This window comes from Rhagoletis pomonella, unplaced genomic scaffold (assembly GCF_013731165.1).
Source record: "Rhagoletis pomonella isolate Grant_MI unplaced genomic scaffold, Rhpom_1.0 Rhpom_scaffold_00004, whole genome shotgun sequence".
NCBI lineage: Eukaryota > Metazoa > Arthropoda > Insecta > Diptera > Tephritidae > Rhagoletis > Rhagoletis pomonella.
In genome coordinates, this window is record NW_023458558.1 from 32,469,840 (window position 1) to 32,495,437 (window position 25,598).

The window sequence follows — 25,598 nt, forward strand, 5'->3', positions numbered from 1 at the left end:
TTTTAATTTGCATTTGAATTTTTGTAGTGTTGTGCGGTTTATACTTAGTGTATGTGTTAAAAATGCAACACCTGAAGCGTTGTGTTTTATGTGGTGTTAAATATAAGGCAGATACCACTAATTTTTTAACGTGCCTCAATGTCCTTCGCGTAAGGAACGTTGCGAAAGCAGCTGTGGGCAGAGCTGCAGTGAAATGCCTTGCTGTGCGTTAAACATTTTAAAGAAGTAGATTCCACAAATACACCGGGAGGTACAGGAAAGGCACGTTTGAAGCCAAGTGCTGTTCCTATGACCCTTATGCCGAAAAGTCCCTCCAACAACACTGCAACTCATAAAACAAAAACAGAAAACAACATACACGTTTTTTCAAATTTTAACTAAAGAAAATAAATAAATAAGAATAAACTTCAAATATACTTAAAAACGTCAACCAGTGAAATGTATTTTTTTATTTTTCCTTACACACGCTCATTTTTATTTTTACTCTCCCGAAAACTTTGACTTTTGTAGGTTTGATGTCAATTTGGCTTCTACCTGTTTTTATTGTACCATGATTGGAAATACTTTAAACTGTTCTAAGTAAGCTATAAGAAAACTCTCATCCTTTTTAAGGTTTGTATATGGATTTACGTATGGGGCTGTCAATATATTACGTAAGGGAGTTTTCGCCTGTTTTGAACCCCCCTCCCCTCACGTAATAAATTGTAAGATTTAATTGATCCCCCTTCCCCCGCCGCAGATCTTACGTAAGATTAAAAATCCCCTTGACATGTTTTTTCAATTAAACATTAGAAAATACTATATATTTCCATCAAACAAATATAGGATGTATGCCTAGTCAGTCTTAAAAACTTCATTACATAGTTATACTAGTCATTCTTTGCTGTCGGTTTCTTTGGTCCACGGTCCAGCCAGCCAATCTGAAAGAGGAGTAGCCACAGGGATATCTCGTACTTCTTTTTCACTCAACTTTTTTTTCAACAAAACAGCAAATGCAACAACAATTTTAAGGAACAACCAGCAGTTTTGCAAATTGTTTGGCATATTTAAACAAAGTTGATCTGAAACCTGACGAAGGCTAAATGGCATTTTTAGTGAAAAAGTGTGAATGTGATACTATTGTCTTGTGAAAATTGTCTCATGTAAACGCCGTGTAAGAAACGTATCGTAATTTGTTTGAAGTCACGGTAGAAGTGAGGGTCACAATAGTGTTCGAACTGCATTTTTCGGTTATAATAGACACAGAAGAGTAACGTTTTTTTTTAGAAAAATTAAAGCAAAAGCTGTAAAAAACTGTAATATCCTCCGAATGTAATGGATAGTTTTCATTTCAGTGCAATTTAGTACTTTAATTGGGTGAACTTCCGTATTTTATAAAGAACAATTTTGAATAAGAATACAAGAAAAATAATATTACGTAAGAATCTACGGGACGCCCCCTCCCCCCATATAAGAAAAAGTAAGAAAATTCTAGACCCGCCCTCCCCCACAAAGGTCTTATGTAATATATGGACACCCCTATGAGGGTCTATCTGAATGCTAACTAACGGAATATTTGAAAAAAATTCCAAAAAATGTAAATTAGGACTTTTGCATTGCTGAATGTTTCATATTTTTCGGCACGCTTTAAAGACAGTAGTGTTGAGTGGTAAACATTTTGATTACCGCTTTTAAGAATTTAAAGCTGCATTCAAAAAGCCTGCAATGTCGATGCAATTAGCAATGTTTATAGCAACAACACATGATCCTCATTTTACACGATTAGACGAGGGAATAAACTTCACTTATTCGTCGCAGTTTTCAAATAAAACCGTGTTAAAAAAGGAAAGTAAAAAAAAAGACTACAGCTGAAAACATAGTGGAGCGAAGAGTATAGCATCAAGCGAAGCGTCGAGAACAAAGTGTATGTTTCAATGGGTCTATAGTGAAAAAAAAAGTCAAACCCCGAAAAATAGTCTCGCTAGGTGGCACCAGGGTCGAGATATTTTGAAAAGTCCTATTTATTGTCAGATTTGTTTCGAATTCGGCACATGTACACTGAGAAAAGAGTTTAGTTACTTCAACTAAATATGTTTGTCTCAAAACATGATTTGCTTACAGTTACATTATTTGGTTATACATAGTTAACAAATCCTGTTTTGAGAGAAATACAGATACAGATTTACAAAACATGGAACCGGTGGCGCTGAAGACAAAAATATGAGATTTTTTTGACGTAAACTTCATGTTTTATTTGAGTTAAGAATTCGTTTTAAAACATTATAAAAAAAATATTTTCACAGGAAATTTTAGTAATGAAACGTCATGTCAAATACTTCAGCTGAGTTTTACATTTAAAAACTTAAAAAATTAAGTTTAAATATTTCCAATATTAGAAAAAAAGTTATACAAATAGTCTTGCTTAATTCGTAGAGTTTTCAATTTTGTAACCCAAATCCAAACCCACTTTTTGACTTTTGGATTACATATATTTTTTCACGAATGTCGCGTCACGTCAGATTTGAAATGCCAATATTTATTTATGCATTGTTCTTCAATAAGTGCTCTCCCATTGTACCATACACGTTTGCTCTATGCTAAATATGCTCTTCGCGTTGCTCACCGCTCCACTATGTTTTTAGCCCCATACCATAGACAGACGGCAAGGTTAAAGGCTCTGTTATGCATACTTGGCAGTGCATGCACTGCTATACCATTTTTACGTGGAAATCAAAAAGCAACAGACTTCTACGTATGTAATGCTGTGCGTTGGGTAACAGCTTACACGCGAAGCTCATTTAACAGATTCCTTATGTGACAACTCTCAAGCAATGCCAAGTATGCATAACAGAGCCTTAAGGCTCCGTTATGCATACTTGGCATGGCTTGAGAGCTGTCACATAAGAAATCTGTTAAATGAGCCTCGCGTGTAATCGGTTATCGAACGCACAGCACTACATACGTAGAAGTCTGTTGGTTTTTGATTTCTACGTAAAAATGGTATAGCAGTGCATGCAATGCCAAGTATGCATAACAGAGCCTTTAATCCCGTGCAGTTGATGTGATCAAAATTGTACTCTCAAAGACGGCAGTATTGAGGATTATGCGAGACGAGAGGTCGTGGGCTTGAATCCCATGAGCAGCAATTTTTTTCATGTTTTTTAATTTCTTTCGCTCATTCAACAACTTTAATTTTCTTATTATTTATTTGGGTTGTTTTGGCGCTTTTTAAAAAAATTAAACTCTAAAAAATTAAATCAAACGGAAATAAATGTGAAATAACATAAAACAAAAAAAGAAAATAAACTAATGAAATCAAATAAAAAATATGTTAAAAGCAAACTAAGAAAAAAACAAAAATAATGTTTAAGAATGGCTCGGAGTGGAGACCGGACCGGGTTCTACTGAGTTATTCTTATCCAATTTCAATTGGATTCCTATCTGAATTAGTATGATGACTGCATTACCGACGACGAGGTAGTTGTCCAGGCAAGTTTTGATTGTTCTCTGTATTCTACCTTATCTGGGTTTTGGTCAGTGCTGTTAATAGGGTTGCCAGACGTACTAGAGTAAACGTACTCCTTTTTAGTGCAATGTACTCCCTTGTACTCCAAAAAAATATCTGGAAATGTTCTCCTTTCCTAGTTTTGTACTTCTTTTTCCAGCTATTAATAATTTACCATAAACAGGGTGTAAAATAATAACTGTCGCACAGGTTTTTTTGAAAAATAAAAAGATCCTTTATAGATAAAAGTCGTCATACTCAGCAATCGAATCGACTCGGAATAGGAGGCCATTCATTTGACCAACCCTATACAGTTTTTTTTTTCTTCCTTTTTAATACAAAGTCTAAGAAAAAATACACCTTAAAATGTACTTATCTCCCAAAGCTGAAAATGCAAATAAAGACTATTGAGGAAAATTAAAGTAGAATATTTACAAAGTTAACAATAAAACACTTTTTTTCGCTAAATCTATAAATGACCCTTTTATGCGACATTTATTATTTTACGCCCTGTACTTTGCCATTCATATTGTGGCGAACACTACTTAGGGCCGGTTGTTCAATGTCTGATTAACACAAATCGGAGGTAGAAGCTCCGGTTAAGCACAACTACTGCTTTATCGATCACATGTTACATGCATGATGTCGAAATCGTCGATAGTGTAGCGGTAGTGATAGCCAGACATTGAGCACATTGACACATTGAGACATTGAGACAGTGAGCAAAGTTAAGGGCCGGTTACTCAATGTCTGGTTGACACTAATCTGCGGTTAAACATCGTTATCGACGTCTTCGACTCCATGCATATAACAGGGAGTCGGTAACGTCGATAACGATGTTTAACCGTAGATTAGTGTTAACCAGACATTGAGTAATCGGCCCTAAGTGTGATAGTGAAAAGGTGTAAGCATGGTCGTAGCCAGGTAGGTGCAGGGCGCCCGGTTATAAAAATCAGAAAAATATTAAATTAATTATAAGGTTTAAATTGAAAGGAAGAGTCTGGAATTATTTTGCAATAAATTGCACAAAAGATTAAAAAAAATTTAAAAATGTACTACTTTTTTATGTGTCGTACTACCTTTTTTGCTATCGAAAAAAGAAATGTACTCCTATCTTCGTTTCAGATTCTGGCAACCTTAGTTGTTAACGAATATGCCCCTGATCCGCATTAAGTTAGAGAATTAACCCTAGGAGTTTACCCGGATCAACTGCAGTTAATTCCCCGAGATATTTCCGAAGTAACGAATTGTTCGGGATTAACGCGGCCGTTTGTCTATGTTAAATGCTTTGCGCTTTTTCACAACCCATTAAAGTAAAATATTTTCGTTGTATATTTTCAGAATATGTAATATAAAAATTGAATACTTTTAGGGGGTACTGATAGTAATCAGGAATTCAATACAAAAAATAACAACGTAAAAAAGCTGAAAGCGTATAAAATCGTGTGAGATGTAAAAAGAAATCCATGGTAAAAGGGGATCAAGTTTACATACATAAATGTACATATTTTTATTATACGCATTTGTTGAATTAATTTTTCTAGAATGCATATTATTACATACTTTTTAGCCTTTATTTGATTTTTGTTATGCTGTTTCGTTTTTTAATTTAATCTTTCATGCTCATTGATTTTTTTTTAAGCTTGTCTATATAAAAATACAGTATGTATGCATGCATACTTTTCGGCAACACTTTATGAATTTTATTTCATTTATTTAGATGCTCTTTTTTAGTTATTTTAAATAAATTTCTATTGTTTCGTTCGTTTTTTATAACAGTTTTAGCATTTGCTTTTGAATTTGTTGGTCTACGTGTATTTTGCATTTACTTAAAAAAATAAAAAAATAAAACGTGAATTATGTATGTATGTATGTATATCCCAAAGCATCTACATTTAACTGCTTTATGATATATTAGATTATTGGTGTTGTTGCTGTGTAATAATTAGTTCGTAAATATTTAGTCTCAAATGCAAAAATGCGTTTTGATTGTTTATAAACGTTTGCGTTTTTTATTTATCATTAAAATATTTTTCATTTACCATTTGCATTTACATACGTATGAGTTAGTTTGTGTGGTGTGTGTGTGAGTATGTTTGTGGAGTGTGGTGTTTATGCTATCGCTTGTAATACAATTAATTTATTTAATTTTAAATTTGGAAATAATATTACTTAATTATTTTTTATTCACAAAGAACAACGAAAAATATAGAATTCTACTTTTAGCATACAACAATTTAAAGGAGCGAGCGAAGCGTTGGAAGTGTGAGGATTTGCGGAGTGAAAAATGTTGAAGCGCCCGTTTCACCAAGTACTTTTTATGAATAGTTTGAGTGCCTCTGTGTCACAGGGATAATGCTGAGGGGTAGCGGACGATGACCTTTACTCTTATATTAATGTATATTAAAAAGTAAGGATATACGGTAATTTCTAACTATAAAATAAAGCAGTTTTGCATACATACATATTTATAAAAAATGCGAGAGTAAATTTAAAGTACGAAAACTTAGACATTTCTATTGCAAGCTTAAAATTAGGCTGTGTTAAAAATATGTTTTTTTTTTTTTATATAAACGATGAGGATCGTAAGTCAAGTTTTTGAAATTATAAGCGTAATGTAGACACAGGAGGGGGCCAAGTTAGTATTAAACGTGTGGGAAGCTGAAATTCGCTCAAAAAATTTCTATATCTAAATTAATGAAGTGAATCAATGCAATAAGAAACTAATAATTTGTATACTAATTTTTCGCTATTCATTTAATCACGCAAATAAGTGTATATATGTATGCATGTACAATATATTGGTTCATTAAACGATTCCTGAAGAAAAAGTGTATGTTGAAAGGACAGAGTAATGGAGGGGCGAAGGAAATGAAAACCGTCTGTCATGCATCTCTAAACGACGCAAAAAGATAGCATGAAGAAAATTTGATAAAAGACATGGCCCTACAATATATACATACATATAACTCGAAATAGTAAGTTAGAAGAAAATTTAATACGCCTATTAAAAGTAATTAATTTGCGAGGGATTAACAACCGAGAGCGTTTGATATAGAAAATATCCCTTTAACTTTATAAAAAAAAAAATCAATAACATCAAACGAAATGAATTATGAATTAATTATATAATTTCTGAATCTGATTTTTCGTGAAAATGCTTCGAGCGTTTTGAATTATACCTTCGTAGAAATTCGTATTCAGTGATTGCTGTGTAATGAATACAGTGCTGACTATTTCTGCTGAACAAAGTCTTCGTCCAGTACGTCTGAGTTTATCTTTTTTGCTCTAAGACTAATTGTTAAGTATAAATAAAAGCTATAGCTTTGATGTTTGAGGAAAGTTTCATATTTCCGATAAAAAGCTAAACATTTCGTAAGTAACCTTCGACCCCTGCCAATTCCTCCCCTACCATCAGTTTTGAAAGTATTTAACTTCTTTCCAAAGATAATACTACATAAATAAATTACACGGTGTAAACAAAATTAAGAAAACTGTACGAATTTTTTAGTAACCAAATACAGGTCGTACGTATCCTACATGGTCGAGTAATTTACAAAACTGAGTAGCGGCCACGAGAAGTGTACCATGAAAATTCCGATAAGTCAGACTCTTGTGAAATAAGTATACATATTATTGTAAAGATCTTATAATTCTTAAGCTGGGTTACAAATATTTCAAAAAAAAAATGCAACTACAATAGATAATGATACGAAATTAGTAGATACATATTTACACTTCGTCACATCGTTTTATTATTATAAATAACTTTTCTTCGAAATAATTTATTTTTTCATTTGTTATTCACGCTGCTATAAATAGGCAATTTTGCCTTATCATTAGTTTCGAAAGTGTTCTTATTTTGTCATGCAATGTTGCGCTGTCTTTGTTCTGAAAATTTCACTCACCGCGTGACAAGATAATTCATTTCTCCAATTATTAAAGCTAATCGATTGGGACATATTTCTGCATAATTGCCTTTTCCTAGTAGCGTGAATAACAGAAAAAGAAATTATTGAAAAGAAGCAATTATTTATAATAATCAAAAATTGCTGTTTTATTATGATGAAGTGGAAGAAATAAAATTCTCAATTTTATCATAGGTACTTCAAAATATAACTGTGAATAACTTGGAAAAATAGTTATAAGAATTTTTTCAAAATATTTGTATTCCAACATAGGGATTATAAGAACTTTACAATGTTTTCAGTGACTAAATCAGTGACTTGGCGAAATTTTCGTGGTACAGTTCACGTGGCCGCATTAAATTGTTTACATTTTTCTGACAACATGAATTTCTCAACTTATTCAATATCTCCAAAATTTTTGAACCACATTTATTTATTCAATTATTTTAACTAAGTAGTATACAGAGACATTAGAGAATATTTAAATATGAACATTGCGAGTAGTGCCACATAGCCGAAAGATAAATTAATTTAGGAAGATGTCCCTTAACCATCTATCTGTCAGATAAAAAATAATCGATTTCGATCATGTAATTAGAAATATGATTTCTAGCTGAATGTACATAATTTGGCTAAGATTAATAAAAATTTAGCTTGTCTCTATTTTGTAATTATCATAAGTTACTAAATCTTTCATTGATTTTAAAATGTGATACATAGTTTTATTAAGAATAAAATAGTCTTGAAATAATGACTTAAACGAATAGGTATTTCTGATAAATAGCCTAGGGCTTTTTGCTATTTTGTGAATATTTATGCGCTTAAAATAAAATATGATTCCGATTATATCTCTGAAAAATTGTGGAAACTCGCTTGGAAATTAAAAAAAAAAAAAAAATCAGAAAATAATTATGAAAAAATATTTATTAATCTCGCTGAATCCATATTAGAACTCAAAATTACTTAAAATATATCTGAGATAAAAGTGGTTGAATCCACCAAGTGATAAACAAAGTCGTTTTAATGAATAAGTTGAGGGTGCTAGAAAAATTGTAAACATATTTTTGTGACTCATTTGACCAAAGCTACCAACTGGCCTAGTTCGCGTGAAAAGTTAATTTTTATGGTTACACAATGTTGCATACTTTGTATGTGCATATTCGTATATACATACTGGCCCTTATTATGAGCTGCATTCGATTTTCGATCTTCGCTGGCTATCGAAGATCGAAGATCGAAAGTGGAATTCGTATTATGAGCTATGCAAGCGTGTCGAAATTTTCGTTGAGTATCGAATTTTCTGTCGAACAGAATTTTGCTTTCGATGGTGTAGCGAAGTGTTAGAAAATTGTGAAAAATGTATGATTTTGTATATGTTTTCTTACATTTTGGCGGCTAGACATTAATTTTAAACAATTTTTATTAATTTCATGCAGTTCTAACATCTTGAATACTAAACACAAGCTCGAAAGGCTGGTTTTACTTGTGAAAGAAAATCCCAATACTCTGTTGGCACGATCTCTGAGAACAAAATCGTAGCGCTGTTGATAGTTTTAAAATATTTTAAATAGATTTGGCTCACAAACGCCTCTTTAGATGGTCGGAACTTTTTAATGAATCTGTAGACAAATTTCTTAAATATATTTTATATCAAAATATATTCGAAAGACTAATAAACTTAAACTCTCTTAAACATTTGCTACTCCTGGCCAGTTTACTAAGCTCTCATCCTCTGACGAATCGTTGAACCAGAACTCGTTGTACTCATTTTACCACGTTTTTATAAACTTGCTTTCTTTTTTACTTCATTTTAATTAGAACAAATTTACATAAATATGTATAAGCACACTATTTAGTTTGCTCGATTTGTAAACAAAGCTTCTCAGCGGTGAAAAATATACTATTGTGAACAACCTAAACGAGCGAAATTCACAATAGCGCTATTCTTCATCGAATGAGTGCCATAATACCAAATGCAAATTCGTTCGCTCAGCACTTTCGACCACAGTCGAAAATCGAATGCAAATCATAATAGGGGCCACTATATATACACAACCATTAACACTTTCGTTTTTTAATTATAGTTTTGATTTTTAAGTTTTTGGATTTGGCAAGGGAACTTTTGTTTTCGCAAATCAACCAGTAATTCTTTGTGATAAATATTTTTAAAATAACCTTTATATTGTTACTCTGCAAAAAAATGTACGAATATCTAAAAAATATGGGTTCCGGTGTGGCGGCGGCGCACTGCATTATTTTTTGGAAAAAAGGACAAAATCAAATAGTTCGAGAACAAGAAGTGATAGCGAAATAAATGTAACGTTATTTTCATACAAGATTTTGAGATGTATAATGCAGGAAAAATGGTCTCGTAGGATAGAAGAACTACCTTTACCTTTAAGATTACATTCAAAAATAGGTTTTTATATATTTTTCTTTTTTTTTGACCACAGACCAGAGTGCAATGAACTTTTTGCAGTTTTTAATCACATATTTTTGCTGTTCTTACGTCAAGGAAGCTGTTCTTGGTTTAAAAAAAAGGGTAAAAAAGACAAAAAAAAATGCTTGTGAAGGTCGGTCATTTTAGGCTCCGATTGAATGAAAAATTACCTTTACCTCAAACCCACCTTCTAAAGTAATTTTTTTTGCCTTTTTACCTAAAAATAGGTGCAATGAACTTTATAAAAAAAATTAAATGCTTATTTTATTCTGATTTTAGGAAAAAAAAATTCAAAACTAATTTTTGAAGGTCAATTTAAAGGTCAGGATAATTTTTTTATACAACGAGACTATTTTTCCTGAATTCTTAATCTCAAAAAGTTTAAAATACCGATACTTGATATCTTCTTTCGTTCTCGTGATATTCGGTTTTGTCACTTTTTCCAAAATAGAACACATGCGGCGGGTCGAATTGTATGTAGATACGAGCTACTTACCCTTTTAAAAGAAAAACCTTTCATCAGACAACAAAGATTTAGCTTGTAAACATACTGTTCTCGTGGGGCAAAGGCTCGCTAGGATCTCTTACCTTTTGAATGCAAATAATAGAAAACTCAGTCGTGCTAAACTATATGTTCATTCAGCGGCTTTGTCAGCACCGATACCCTCTTTCAAAAAGGTGCAATGATTACCCTGTACCAGGAAAAAGTATAAATGTGCATAATTAAAAACTCATTGCAGTTAAATTTAAACGAGGAATAAGAAGCAAATTAAAAAAAAAAAGCTGAATAACTTTACCGTAAGTTTTCTATAAAATAAACAATTTTTATATAAATATTTTAACAATTGTTATAAAATGAACTTTTGCAGCTTAATATATACATAGATAATACGCTTATGAGAACGCTAATTTGTATGTTGCTTTAAGTTGAGTAAAAAAGATCAATAGACAAATTGAAATTTATTAGGCAAACTAAATTGATTTCTTACTTATTGTCGAGTTATATTATAAAGTAAATCGTTTTAAGCCGGCGACTATAGCTCACACATGCATACATATAATGAGTTTGCGAATTTGCTTATTTAGCAATGAGTATTGAGGAAATGTAGGATGATTTATGGGAAATAGAGTAGTCGGTGGTTATTGGAAGGGAAAAAGTTAGGCTTACTTTTGGATGATAAGAGGCGAATAAATGTATAAAAGTTACAGAACTACATATACATATATTTACTAGCTTTACAAACTTAAAATTTATGCAAATATTATTGTTGTTTGTTTCTTTATGTTTTTGTTATTTTTTCTACTCCGTTCATTATGATGTTGATATCCTTGTTGATGTCGGCGTTTTCCTATATCTTTTGCAGCAGTTGTTGTTGTTGTGTTGATCTTTATGATAGTGTTGGTAGTTTTTTTTTTCCTTTTATTATGACATGGTGCATATGCCTATGTACATATGTATGCATTTTTATGGGAGTGTGCGCATGTCTATTATTTAGTATGAACTACATATGCATTATTTCTCTAACGTATGTTTGTCGATTTGTTTGGGTGTTGTGAGTTTTACTGTTTTTTATGTTTCATTGTTTATTTTATCATGTTTTTTGTGGTCCTTACGCGGCGGCTAGCAGTACCTACGCTGTCTATAACTACCCTACAATTGATGTTGTTGGTGTATGTAGATGTTGCCGTCGCATGGTCAGCACTCTATGCTGTTGTTGTTGTTGTTGATCTATTGTTTGGCTACATAATTTTTTTATTGCTACCGTCGGTTGATCAGGCCATTGGGCGGCGCTTGTTGTCCCGCCGTATGCATCAGTTCCAATTCGACCAGCAGCGGGAAATGATCCGATGGTATATGCGGATGCGGACAGCCAACGACTTTATTATCGCGCAACCAATCATTCGAGATGGGACCTAATAAACCGAGCGGCACCATGCCAGTTTTCGTATAAAATATATAATCGATGATGCCTTTAAAGTCGAACGTGTAGTTTGTGTGTGGCATTATGTCCTCGCTGTAGGCGGAGGCCAACTTAAAGGAATGCGTAAACTCGCTGGTGTCATTCGATAGTAGGCGTTGCAGGCATAATTTATAACCCATGTCCTTGAAGTCCTGGTGATCCATTGCTACACGTCCCTTGCCAAGGAATTCGATTACACCAGAATCGGGCAACGAATTGAAATCTCCGCACAACAGCAGTTGTACGCTATTCGCGTCATTTTTGTGACCGGGTCTAAAGCTGTGACTTGCCTCGTCGATGATTGTCTTAAGCTCATTGCTCAACATCATCGTCTGGATTAGTTTCACATCGCAGAATTCGGGATCCCAGTGAATGTGCGCCGTGCAAACGAGCAGCGGTTGGGAGATTTGTGTCACTTCGGTCATCGGATCCCAGGCATTCTCCTTCACTTTCAGAAGCGCTGCCAAACCGATATTGTCCTTCGGCATTACACGATTCAACATGTTATCCGAACCTTCAGCATTGGCCATAGCCAATTGATTGAATTCGATTAAATGTTCTTTAATCAATGTGAATCTGCGTGGAGAGTAAATATATTTGAGAAATTAGAGAATTAGATGGTGGTTTGTGCATTTGTAAAATCGCATGATAATGCTAAAAATTAGGTTATACAGATATAACGCCATTTGAACATTAAGGGCCTAATGTAAGCAGTAAAGTTACCTTTACTAACAGGGCAGATAAATTGTTCCTCACTTTAAAGTGTTTTCGTTTTCTTATCTTACATGTAAAAATAAATTTGTTATTCCGTAGAGTGAAACTTCACTACATTTCCGAGAGTGAAACTTAACTACATTCGTCATAAAATTCCAAAGGTTGGCAATGCAACATAAGCAAATATAGAGCAAGAGCAACTGTTAGCAAAAACCAAAACCTTGGTAGAAATATCTAATATATCTGATTCATAAACCAAAACCAAACCAAAATTTAAAGTTGGGTACAAATTTTGAAGGTTGCAACGGGTAAGCAACAATTTATCGATTCGAGAAATTAATGCGCTGATGAGAAAACGAAAACTCGTATATCGAGACGATAAAGTGGCCGGTAATCTAAAGCTTAGATGAGAAAACGGCCCTAAATATGTAATTTTTAACTAGACTGCTGGTAAATTTTTTTGATAAATACATGAGTCCTTCAAACAGTTCATAGGGGGTGTTACTTATGAGCAGGGGTCGGATTTTTATACAATGCCATATTTTTTTTTTATAAATCTTCGGACGCGTTTCTTAGTGAAGTATATAGAAGTCCCATTCGTAAATACCATTCCAAAAAATGAAATGTTATAAGGTAATTTTTTAAAGGGCATTTTTACGGATAAGCGGGTTAAGGGATAGCTGTTTTAAGTTATTTTTTGTTTTTAAGATTTTATCGTTTATTAATTTTTTTGTGTAAATTTTCTATCCAATTGTTTCATTTATGGCACTTCACAGGTTTTATTTATTTTTGACTTCTCACCGGAATTGGCGGGAAAAGCACGCATTGCACCATAACGTAAATTTTAACAATTACCGAAGAAACAACAAGGGTATTCAGACTATACTCGTTAAGTTTTTAATTCGATAATCGGTAAGTCCAACCATTGTTTTGTTTTTGTAAATTACCGAATATATCATTACTAACTTAACGAGAAGGCACGTCTGATAATGTGGTAAAACATGCGTTAAAATGTCAGCTGATTTTTTTCTGTCACTTATTTGCTGGAATTTTCTCTCGCGAAAAAGTGCAAATATTTATGTCGTGGAATTAATAGATTTTACCACTGTTACTTAAATAAAAGTAATTTTAACCAGAGAAAGAATAATAAGGGGCGTTCGAAGTTGAAAGTGTTACCGAGTCAGATAACGAACTAATACATTAACGAGTCTAGTCTGAATATCCTTAATCGTTTCTGTTGAAACTATTCTTTTTTTCATCGTTAGATTTCTAGCGTAAAAAAAATCTATCGTTAACGTTGAAGGTGTAGCATACATTTAGACTCCAGGTGTTAGAAGTCGCCTAAACAGTGAGCTGGCAACGTTTACAACATAAGTTTTTGGTTGATTTATTTCGTTTCAAAGTTAACGATTGATTTGTGCTTCGTTAACTTAGCGCTGAAACCTAACGAAATTATTTTGATGAGTCATTCCTGCTCTAGAAAAGTTTTTTCTAACAGAGCCGGCATAAAACAGCGGGACCCTCAATTTTGTAATAACACACAGCACAAATGAAGGAGAAAGTGTAAGCGCAAAATAAATACTATTCCTGCTCACTAATAGGACGAAATCGATTATTATAGTTGGTTGAGAATCTCTGATTGAATTTTTTATTAAATGTAATTTTTTATTAAATTGGTATGTTACTACTTATGCACATTTATTTTCCATTCCGCTTCATCTGAATGGGTAATTTTTTTCTTTAAGGACGAAGTATGTACATTAGGGTGATCCACTACAAAAAATATGATACAATATTTCAACTGTATAAAAGAGATTCTGAAGTGATTTCATTAAACATGTTATTGATTACGGGCTAAATCCACTGCTTAACTACTTCATATGTTTCTTTACAACGGCTTTCAATAATTTACTAATTTCATTTGATGATTGATATTCAATATTATTTACTTGAAAATTTATATACTCACTTAGCAGCACGAAAGAAAATAGCGCAACCGTCCACAAATTTACGTTCCATCTCTGACATAGTCTTGGCACGTGATTTCGGCGAGAAAATTCCTTCGTAACCGTCGGCCTTAAGCTCAGGCAAAAAGAAAGCATAAAACTGATCTGTCTCGATTTCTTGCAGACTAATTATATCCGCCGAATAGTGACGGATTTCGTCAAGTATAGCCTTTTTTCGGTACTCCCAACTCAAGGCCCACGACGGGCAGTAACCGTACATTTGTCGGGTGGCGTACTTGTCGCACAAAACATTGTAACACATAACTGTAAAGATGCCTAAAAAACAATTTTTTAGTAGCAAAATTCTGTATGTCGTACATAAATATTAAGGCAATTAAGTGGTAAGTGTATACGTTCGAAACTTACAAGCTGGCCTTGATTTGTTCGGTTTTGCTAATGGTATCCATGGGCGTTGAGGTGGAGGTGTTATGGAAACTAAAAGGAGAAGAGAAAAATGAATTAGTAAATACTTGTTGTTTTGTGTAAGATATTCATAGAATTAGTCATGTACCACAGGCTGATGTAGATATACGTATGTATATTTTGGGAAGATTATATAGGGCGGTCCATCTAGATCCTGTTTTTTTTTTTTTGTTAGTTTAGATAAAACACGTTAAGCAGAACTGGATGTCTGAATCTTTATTATCATTCGAAAGAAAAATCTTAAGACATTTATTTTTTTATTTTTTAATAATTCCATCTTGTGATTCACACCTCTGGATTTCTTTCTTTGGGGTTATGTGAAGCCAGAAGTATTCATCGATAAGACAGCTATGATTCAAAACTTGGAAGCCAACATTACTTGCGCAATTTGCGCAATGCTGGAAACATCTGAATGAAATCATTTCAAAAAAAAAGTAATGTCAGAAAATTTTCTTTCGGATGATAATAAAGATTCCGACATCCAGTTCTGTTTTAAGTGTTTTATTTCAGATTAAAAATCCCCGATCTAGATGGATCACCCTATACACACAGTGGTGGAAGAAATAATAGAAACTTTTTACTTTGACCAGTTTTGGCTATATTACTTTGTTTATTCGATGTTTAATGTTTTTGTATAAAAGTCTAGCGCACATTTCAAAGTTTGTACAAAAATTATAAAAAATCAACAAATTTTAACAAAATACTCCAAAAATTTCAAACTTTTTAATCAGATTTTTTTGAAAAATTTTGGGTATGCATTAAATTTTGGGTATGCATTAAATTTTGGGTGCCCATTAAATTTTAGGAGGTAAAAGTGCAAACCGCAAGACGCTAGAAAATCGCATTGATTTTTAATATTTTTTTTTGCTGACGATGCTATGCATTTCCTTTCATATAAAAAGAAATTTTGAGCATGGTCGAGCATACTTTATATGGAAGAAAATGCACAACACCGCCAGCCAAATAAATTATTAAAAATCAACGCGATTTTCTAGCGTCTTGCGGTTTGCAGTTTTACCTACTAAAATTTAATGGGCTATAAAACTGCATCTTCAAAAAAATCTGATTGAAAACTTTGAAATTTTTGGGGGATTTTGGTAAAATTTGTTGAATTTTTATAATTTTTGTACAAACTTTCAAATGTGGATTTATATGGTGTGTGTTATTTATTGCGCTAGACTTTTATACAAAACATATACATACATACATACTACATAAATTACACAGCCTTACAAAATTTAAAAAAAAATTTTAGGCTCAAATATCTCGACAGCCTAAGCCAATCGGGCAAAACTGATTTTGGATTCAGATTCAGCGCAACAAAAACCTTTAGAAAAGTATAAGCTAGTCCCTGGGTCTGAAAAATGTCGGCCTATGTTATTAAAAGAAAAACAGATCCACAGTAACTGCAATCAACATACATATGTACCCTGCAGAAAATCTGTATTTACTCTGCAGAAAATCTGACTAGCTCAGAGCTAGCGTAGAACTAGACCTTTTGCCGACAGTACCAGTTCTATTTCAATTTTACACGGCGATGTCATTCGCGGTGCCAATTGTAGCCCAGTGCACTACTTTTCAATTAGTTTTTAACCGGTTCCGTTTTAGTCAGTTTTTTTTGTTTTATAAGAAAATGTTTTTATGATTCGATTTTTGGATATTTTTTTAGTTTTTTCCCTTCTTTTACAGATTCCATTTTTGTTAAATATTTTATTAAAAAATAATTATTGTAAGGTTTGAACTCGTGACCAAAGATGCTTGAGTCGGAAGTCTTGTCGCTGAGATACTTTCGTATTGTACGAGTAGTGAGCATTTGCACATTTACAATGCTAGTTTCAACTGTCCCGCTCTGCATACGTTTTACGCTAGTTCAGAGATAGTTCTGATGTACAGTGACGAGCAAAACTGTAACATGGTTTAACACTTTTTGTTTCAGCCCCCGCTATATTTCCAAGTTCTAACGACTTTCATACTTTTGCTGTATATTCTTGTTGGTACATCCCTACTCCCTCTCTCATAATGATTTGAAGTCAACACAACAACAATAAAAAAACCAGCAGACAAAAATGTAAATTAAGGCAGATGTTACAGTTTTGCACTCATATATTTTTAAGAACTTTTTAACAATTTTCACAAAAGAAAAGAACTACTAACACAATGTTCAGTACTCTTTTTTCCTGTTTCAGTTCCTGGATGTGATTTGGCATACCTTATTTGTATCTTTGTAAAAATTCTGGAGGTATATCCTTAGTTTGCTTTCACAGCTCATGCACTCGATTTTACGGACTTTGATACTTATTAAGCTGTGCTTTTAGTTGATTTCGCAAATTCTCGACGAAATTCATATCCGCGGATTGTGGAGGTCATTTCAAAATAGCAAATTTTTGCTTTTGTATCCAGTCTTTGCGAACATATGCAGTGTGTTTTGAGTGATTTTTCAGCTGAAACTCTCATTTTTTCGACTACATCTTGCAAATTTTGTTGAATTATGAACAGATACTGTTCCTTACGCATAATGCGTACTAACGGACCAACAATATTTTTGAAATATAGCCCCAAACAATTAAGATCCTACCACTGTGATTCACAGTTTGCCGTACATGATGCGCTTAGGCTTAATTTGGGTCTTTGATCCAATACCATGCCAGGCCATCTGATTGAAAGCGATTAATTTAGTCTTGTCAGACCAAATAACCTTCAATTGAAACTTAAAAATATGTTTTTTATTGCATTCTGAACGGCCTAACATATCCCAATAGGCAACGGTTCGGTTTTCGTGCGATGCAGCGAAATGCTGCCGCACTCGCACATGTATCTTGATCAAATTTGCTTTTTTCTTCTTTATGATGCCTTTGCGCTCAATTTGGCAATTCTTTGCCTCGCTGTCTATTGATTTGCATTAAAGTTTAATACCTTAAGCGCTTCTGTAATAGTGGCTGCATCGCTACTTGCTGCTAAGTTCACAAGATATCGTACCGTAATATTTTTTAACAGACTTCCTTCGTCCTTGGGAACACTTTAGGCTATATTTTTTCTAAGTCTTAACATTTTCAAGTAGCAAATTTCAAAATTTTTGGCCACTTTTCGTGCGGTTCCGCCTTTCCGCAGTAAATCTATTATTTACATTTATGGTTCCTGATTAACCATATTATTTATTGGTGATCACTTCTTGAATAAATTACAATACAGAAAAAAGTCATCTGACTTCCAAATAAGCAAAAGATAACTGTAAAATGCAAAACTGAGAGTGAGTGCAAAACTGTAACATCTGCCTTAATTTACAGTTTTGTCTGCTGGGGTTTTTATTGTTGTTGTATTGACTTCAAAACATTATGAGAGAGGGAGTAGGGATGTACCAACAAGAATATACAACAAAAGGATGAAAGTCGTTAGAACTTGCAAATATAGCGGTGGCTGAAACAAAAAGTGTTAAACCATGTTACAGTTTTGCTCGTCACTGTATGTACATATGTAGTTCGGAACTAGCGCTTTATCAGACTATCGCCAAATTTTACTGCAGGGTACATACATAAGCTGCGTAACATATAACGTTTGAGGTAACGGCTAAATTAAAACAAAAAAAAAAACGCAATACATTAAATACTTGCATACCTACATACATATGTATGCACATTAGAGTGGCCCGCAAATACATGCGAGTGGGGGAAGTTAAAAATGTTAAACCCTACGATTTTTCTAAATGGCAAAAAGAATACCCGTATTTTCTGTGTAAATAAAATATATTTAAAACATATATATTTTATATGGGGGAAACACGTTTTCATAGAAATGGTATAGAATTCTTGAAAATCAATATTTTTCGATTGGAAAACTAAAATTCTAGTGGGTGAGAGCTTAATTTTTTAAACTTTTTTTATTTATAACCTGAAGAAAAAGTTCAGCCATATTATAGAACAAGAAAAATGGAACTAACGATGGCACAACGCCGAAAACGGTTTGTTTCTAAACTAAATTTGACAAGAAGGGATGACGGAAAATCATTCCAAAATACATCGTGTTTTCAAATATCATCTCCTCAGGAAATCCGATGTTTACTACTTTTTACACCCTCAAATGAAAATCGTGTGAAGTGTAGAGAAAATGCGCTAATATAAAATGGTGGGTGAACCTTTTTTAATGTAAATTATTTGCATAAATGTATGTATTTTTTATAACCAAGTATTAAAACCAAAGTTAGTATGTATGAATAATTTTTTGACGATCACCTGCACAGCAAGGTGTGTAGTTAAATACGAAAATAATTAATAATTGCACATTTCACTTTCTTTAATATAATTAGGTAGCCCGGAATTGGAAAGGTGGTGGGTAAATAGATTCGCCTTACTTCCACCAATCACGCAACGTATTGCCCATGGAATTTATAATGACTGTGTACATATGTATGTACCTATGTGCATAAATACAAATGTATGCATGTATGTACACTAGTAGCGTGGTCCAAAAATGCATGTGAAAAAGTAAGGTCGGGTTTTTTATGCTCTCACCCCTAGGATTGCTCTATACCGAAAAAATATACCCTTATTTCTTTATTTTGAAATCCAGTTTTCCATGTATTTTATATGGCGAAAAAACAACTTTTCGTAGAAATGGTTTAAATGAGCTAAAAATCCATATTTTTCTACCAGAAAACTCTGTTTATCTGCAGGAGACTCCCAATAATAATACCCAATTGTTTATTTAATAATTTTTTCATTGCAACTATAATTTATAGGTCCGCAAAAAACCCATTTCTACGAAAAGCTGTATTTTTCCCATATAAAAATACATGGAAAACTTTGAGCGCGTTGAGCGACCTCTAAATATTTTTTGATTTCAAAATAAAAAAAATAGGGGTATACTTTTTTCGATGTATAACAATCCTAGGGGTGAGAGCATTACAATTCCGACTTTACTTTTTTTTGGACTACCCTAATGTACACAGGTATGCATTTATTTGATTATTTTTGTTTGTTATTCTCTGCGCGAATTGCACGAAATTGTTGAGGGAATTAACTAAGCAGCCAGCGTCGTAAGCGCCACAACAAATACTTTAGATTGCACTGGATTTATTATTGCGTTTGTGATTATGGGTGTATGATTAGCTCTTTATGTGTGTAAAAAAATGTATGACAGTGGTGGTAGTCAATTAGCAAATGCAAGTGCGACGGTGAAAGTGACCCACAAATTACTTCCGTGTAACGTGTAGAGCTAACAACAACAATAACAAATCACAAACATACACAAACTAATAACTATGAATTTGGCGAATGCCTCGCACCTTGCTTTGCAAAGCTATGCTAATTAAAGTGATTTGATTTATAATTTACCTTCTCTCCCTTTTGTACAATAAAATATTAGATACATATTTTGTAATAAGAAAATTAATTGCACCACTTTTTAAAAGTTGAGTGTGGTAATTCGTAAATTGTGCATTCCATGAAAAGTTGAAAGCAAGGCATATTGGAAAGGGAGGAAGTACTAGAAAAAAACATCTACTTGTACATATTTTGTTGCTGCGTTTGGTATAACGTTTAGGTAATAATTGCTGATACCATTATTTTCCAGATCTTCTAATTAGAGAAAGAAAAAGGAACCAAGGAATATAAGTCAAGATCTGTAGAATGCTGGGAAGTGGAACAGAATATGCCTCCAGATATGATTCACTCTGCACCAGTCCCGATTTTGCCACTGGAGAAGGTATCATGGTTGTAGAGTTGTCACACAAATGGGTGAGGTGGTTTAGCAGAGTCCACTAATCATGGTAGCTTAACGAAGAGAAGAGAAAAAACAAGTAAAAAAGTTGAAGTTCGGGCGAAGCCGAAAACTACCGTTACATGGTAAGCAGGGAGGGGTTTACCCCTATTTAAAATATTTTCGATAGCATTTTCAGTTAGACTTAATGAGATAAGCTTATATAGTTATAATTAGCGGTATCACGCTCATTTCTCAAAATACTATAAAAATGTTTATTTTTTTCAAGGGATTGTTGTGAGTAAATTAGCGTCGTTAAATTTCGAAATATCTAAGTTTTAGCATTTCTGAAATTTCCCGTTAAATAAAAAGTGAGCATAACTTTGTCAGATTTCAAAAATTTTCCACATCTCCCTTTTATATGTACGGCAAGTAAAAAAATTATACCGAGTTTTGTATAAACTCATCGAACGGTTACCGAGATACACATGCATATGTGGTCATAAGTGATCGGTGCGATGCCCATTTTGCAAAGATTTATTATAAACACATTTCTTGCTAAAGAACTATTGCAAACATCTATTTTGTAGTTTCTGATTTATCGAATATTTCGTATTTCTCTAAATCAGCGTTATATGGGGCATGGGCGTGGTTATTTGCCGATTTTAGAAATTTTCAGCTGTCTTGGGAGGACCCAACAACTGTGCCAAGTTTAGAAGAAATTGGTGAAACGGTTACCGAGATATACACATGTAATCATAATTTATAATATTCTTATTTTTCCCCTTAAGATCATTGTAAATATAATTTTTGAGTGAGTAAGCTTCAGTAGTTACTAAAACATCGCAGTTATCGTGTTTCTGAAAACTACCGTTATATGGAAGGTAGGCGTGGTTATGGTTCGTTTTGCCCATTTTCAATACGATCAAAAGAAGTGCACACACCAAGTTTGATTGATCTATCCTAATTTTTACTCGAGTTACCGTGTGCACAGACGGATAGACGGACGGACAGAGTCCCGGCTTAATCGATTTATTTTTTTTTTCATTCTGAGCATTTCTGTATACATTTGTCTATATCTATCCCGATTCGTTTTGGCTGTTACAAACAACCGTTATGTGAACAAAGGTACAATACCATTGAGCACAAGTGCGCTGGGTATAATAAAGACCTAAATCTGGGTATCCCATACGAAATTGAAGAGCTCTTGCACCTCCACCTCCGATCTCTCGACCATGCTCTTGAAGAAACTTGATCCTAGGGTTTGAGTGGCCTCGACTGAGGGGCCGGGCATGGATTCAACGTGGCAACTTCTGCAGAGAGAACTCATTGGTATTCGCCATTGTTAAGAGTATCGGTGGAATAACACCGTGCCTTATAGTGATGCCGCACAGTGGCCAATTTTTAATAGATTTGAATCAGAAACGCTGCAGAAGTAAATTTTCGACAAATCCTTATATCTTATTTTAGAAGGGGTTGTCTAAGCCGCAGCAGTCGTAAAATAAAAAAATAAAAACATCTAACTAAACGTAATAATTTTCTTGGTGTCAAATTTCAGATTTTAAAGGTGTTAAAAACGTTATTGAGTTCGTTGAATTCGACTCTGATTATAGACCCGTGAAATTCAAAATGGCCGAAACAAAATTTACTAAATGTACTCTCCCAGCCATTTTTGAACAAAATTAGTCAAAAATTTCCCACTGTGCGCGAATAAGGGCTCTTACTACATAGATGTGTTGAGTTTCAGAAGTTTTTCCGTGTTTTTCCGCGCTTGTAAGCGCACCTTGAAACCTCATAATCTTCCAATGTGGTCCATAATGCATTTGTAACCACCAAAGAATATTCATTTATTAACCGCCTTCGAAAAAAAGAAAGGAAGAGGAGAAAAAAAAGTAAAACTCTAACAACGAAAACATTTTAAAAATAACAAATAGTATTTTTTTTTTCATTTGTATTAAAAAGTAAATAAGTTGTGAAAAAGAAAAGAAAAAAATTTCCATTATTTCGAGTGTGTGTCCATGGGTTACCTTCTGCTCTTTCTTCACAAAAAACTTTAGAAAAGCGTAGTAGAAAGCGTTGCAATTTTAATTTTAAGAACTGCGTACTGCCTCAAGAAAATTTTACACAAGAAAATTTCTTAGCCATTTCTTGTACGTCGTTTGTATGTGGAGTTTTTGCTTTTCTTGAGAGCTGCATACTGGCCTTAAAGGGGTATCTGCGGCTCTCAACAAAACGCAAATGTCATATAAAATGACCAGGGGCGAAAATTTTAAACATTTGCTTGGAATTACTTAATTTGCTTATACAAGGTTTGCAAGTTTAATTTTAGCGACTATGCATATTTTGCTTATTTAAGTGTATGAAGCTAAAAATTACCATTATTTCGTGTGTGTGAAAAGTAGTGTTCGTGGGATTTTGACATTTAATATTTTACAGTATACTGTCTCACTCTTTCTTCACGAAATAATGGAATGGGCATATGTGTATTTCTCTTGAAAACATGGGTTGCCTTGTGCTCTTTGTTCACAAAAAACTTTGGAAAGCCGTAGTGAAAGCTAAGCAATTTTCTTTAGAACTCCGTACTGCTGAAGCAAATTTGGCTTAATACAATATTCTTGATCTTTTTTTATATGGAGTTTTGACAGTCCTTAAAACTTCAGAAAGGGTTGCTACTGTTAACGATTTTCCTTCGATTCTCAAATATTTCCCGATTTCCAGCGGCGAAGATTCCGATGTTATTAAAATTCGTGTAATAGAAGCCGCATTATTTTTAATAATGGTAAAAAAGTGACACCAACATCGATGCACCAACACCACTGGAGATATCTAATTTTAAGTTCTGTTTGGTCGACATCAGTGGTTGTCGAAAGGTCGTTTTCCCTCTATTCAACGCTCTTACGGATCTTTATTATTTGAGAATATCAAACAATTTGATTGTTCATTGGAATTGTTCAATCCTTGAAATAAACTGAATAAAAAAGAAAAGAGAATACGAAACTATACTTAAGATTTTCGTTGTTTTTCCTGCATATTTACCAATGTTTTAGTGCTTTTCTAAGCATTTAAAATTGATTTTTTGGGTATTGCTGACGTGTTCAGCAAATCAAAGCTAGCTTGGAAAACGTTGCTTTCTTACATTCACGCGACAACTCAAAATTTGTAAAGTGCTTCTGATATTTTTTATGCTGGCCTTCATTTTCTCGTCACCCATTGTCTGTGAAGCTTCGAAATCAGCCTAACTCTCATGTAGTTATCAATCAGACACTATTTATATTTTGATCAATAAAGGGCAACCGCCGTTAATTTTAAAATGTCGAATGAAATGCGGGACAAATGCAGGACACTTGGGATAAAATCTGTACATTTACAGGTTTTTTCTATTTTGAAAAACTGCGCAGGACAGAGCTTTGAATAACAGTGCGGTCCTGTAAAAAACAGGACGGATGGTCACCGTACCTATTACGGTATCCGGCGGATGCTATCCGCACGGATCTAATCCGATTCGCACTGTCACAACAGGCGAGTGTGGAGGATTAGATTCGTGCGAATGGCATCTGTCGGACTACAATAGACATGTATACAAGGGATGCCATATCTATAAATATAGGCAATAATATTTCTCATAAAAACGAATAAAATTAAGGGGTAGGGTCTTGAAATTTCGCTGGGCACCCTAATGTACCTGCATACCAGCATCTCTTATAGCAAATCCACTCTTTTCTTGGTATCGACGATTGCCTCCCGAAAAAAACTGGTAGCAAAAGAATTCACCCAATTCATTAGTATCCATAGATATACATATGTACATACATTTTTATGCACCAAATATACTAATATGTACATACATACATATGTATTCATGCATGCGTATGTAATACAGCATATATTAACTAACGCAACTAAAAATTAATTACATCGTTTTCAGGGTTATTTAAAAACCATTAAAATGTTTTTTGATAAAAACTTAATTGAGACCAGCTTAAACGCGAGCAGCTCATTGCTTTAACAACAGAAATAAAGGCAAACGTGCTACAGCCAAATCCGTTACTACAGGCTAACAAAAAAAGGTAAAACTACCACGTCATGTATTGAATAAGAGAAAAAACAAAACAAGATAAAATAACGACAGCGAAGATTGCGACTGCGAAAAGGCCGACAACAAAGAGGGAGATGGGATTAAGCGAATCATAAATTCGTAAAAGTGAAAGTTTCCCCGCCGCCCGCCACCAAACAAATAAATACCTACTTATATGTATGTATGTATATGCGGTTATTGTAAACAGAAAACCACAAATGGTGCAAATAGGAAAAACAAACTGAAAAATAACAAAACCAGGGACTACAGCTAACAAAGTAAAGAAAGATAAAAAAAAAGTTGAAGACAGTGCTACAATTACATACATATGTATTTATTAGTGTCGGGAAGTATCGATGATCAAAGTTGAAAAAATTAAGAAAAATTGGGGCTCATTAAAATTTAACCGATCAAAACAACTAACAAGCTAAGTCTAACAATATACTACACCTTTTCCAAGAGTACTTCAGAAATCATCAAATGTACTTCAGAATAGTCATTTGTACTTCAGAAATAGTAAAATGTACTTCAGAATAGTAAATTGTACTTCAGAAAAAGTAAAATGTAATTCAGGATAGTCAATTGTACTTCAGAAACCGTAAAAAGTATTTCAGAAACTGTAAAGTTTTCTTCAGAATAGTCAATTGTACTTCAGAAACTGTAAAAAGTATTTCAGAATAGTCAATTGTACTTCAGAAACCGTAAAATGTACTTCAGAATAGTCAATTGTACTTCAGAAACCGTAAAAAGTATTTCAGAAACCGTAAAATTTACTTCAGAAGACGAAAGTTACTACATACATATTGTAATTATTTAAATGGTATATAAAATAGTATTTTTAAATATGTTTATTTTTTTAATATATTTTCCAAATTACAAGTCCATAGAAGCAGTTT

At 33.4% G+C, this 25,598-nt stretch overlaps 1 protein-coding gene across 6 annotated transcripts in view; it reads right to left on the bottom strand.

The window, feature by feature from the left end:
- Positions 1–10,147: 10,147 nt before the first annotated feature.
- Positions 10,148–25,598, bottom strand: part of LOC118737477 (CCR4-NOT transcription complex subunit 6-like) — a 73,443-nt gene continuing 57,992 nt past the window's right edge. For all 6 annotated transcript variants that reach the window (XM_036468000.1, XM_036467997.1, XM_036467999.1 and 3 more), the window contains 3 exons: positions 14,880–14,948; positions 14,477–14,789; positions 10,148–12,369 (listed from right to left, as the gene is read on the bottom strand). In XM_036468000.1, coding sequence (XP_036323893.1) covers positions 11,592–12,369; positions 14,477–14,789; positions 14,880–14,948 — 1,160 coding nt within the window. In that variant the 3' untranslated portion in view covers positions 10,148–11,591. The remainder of the gene's footprint in view (positions 12,370–14,476; positions 14,790–14,879; positions 14,949–25,598) is intronic.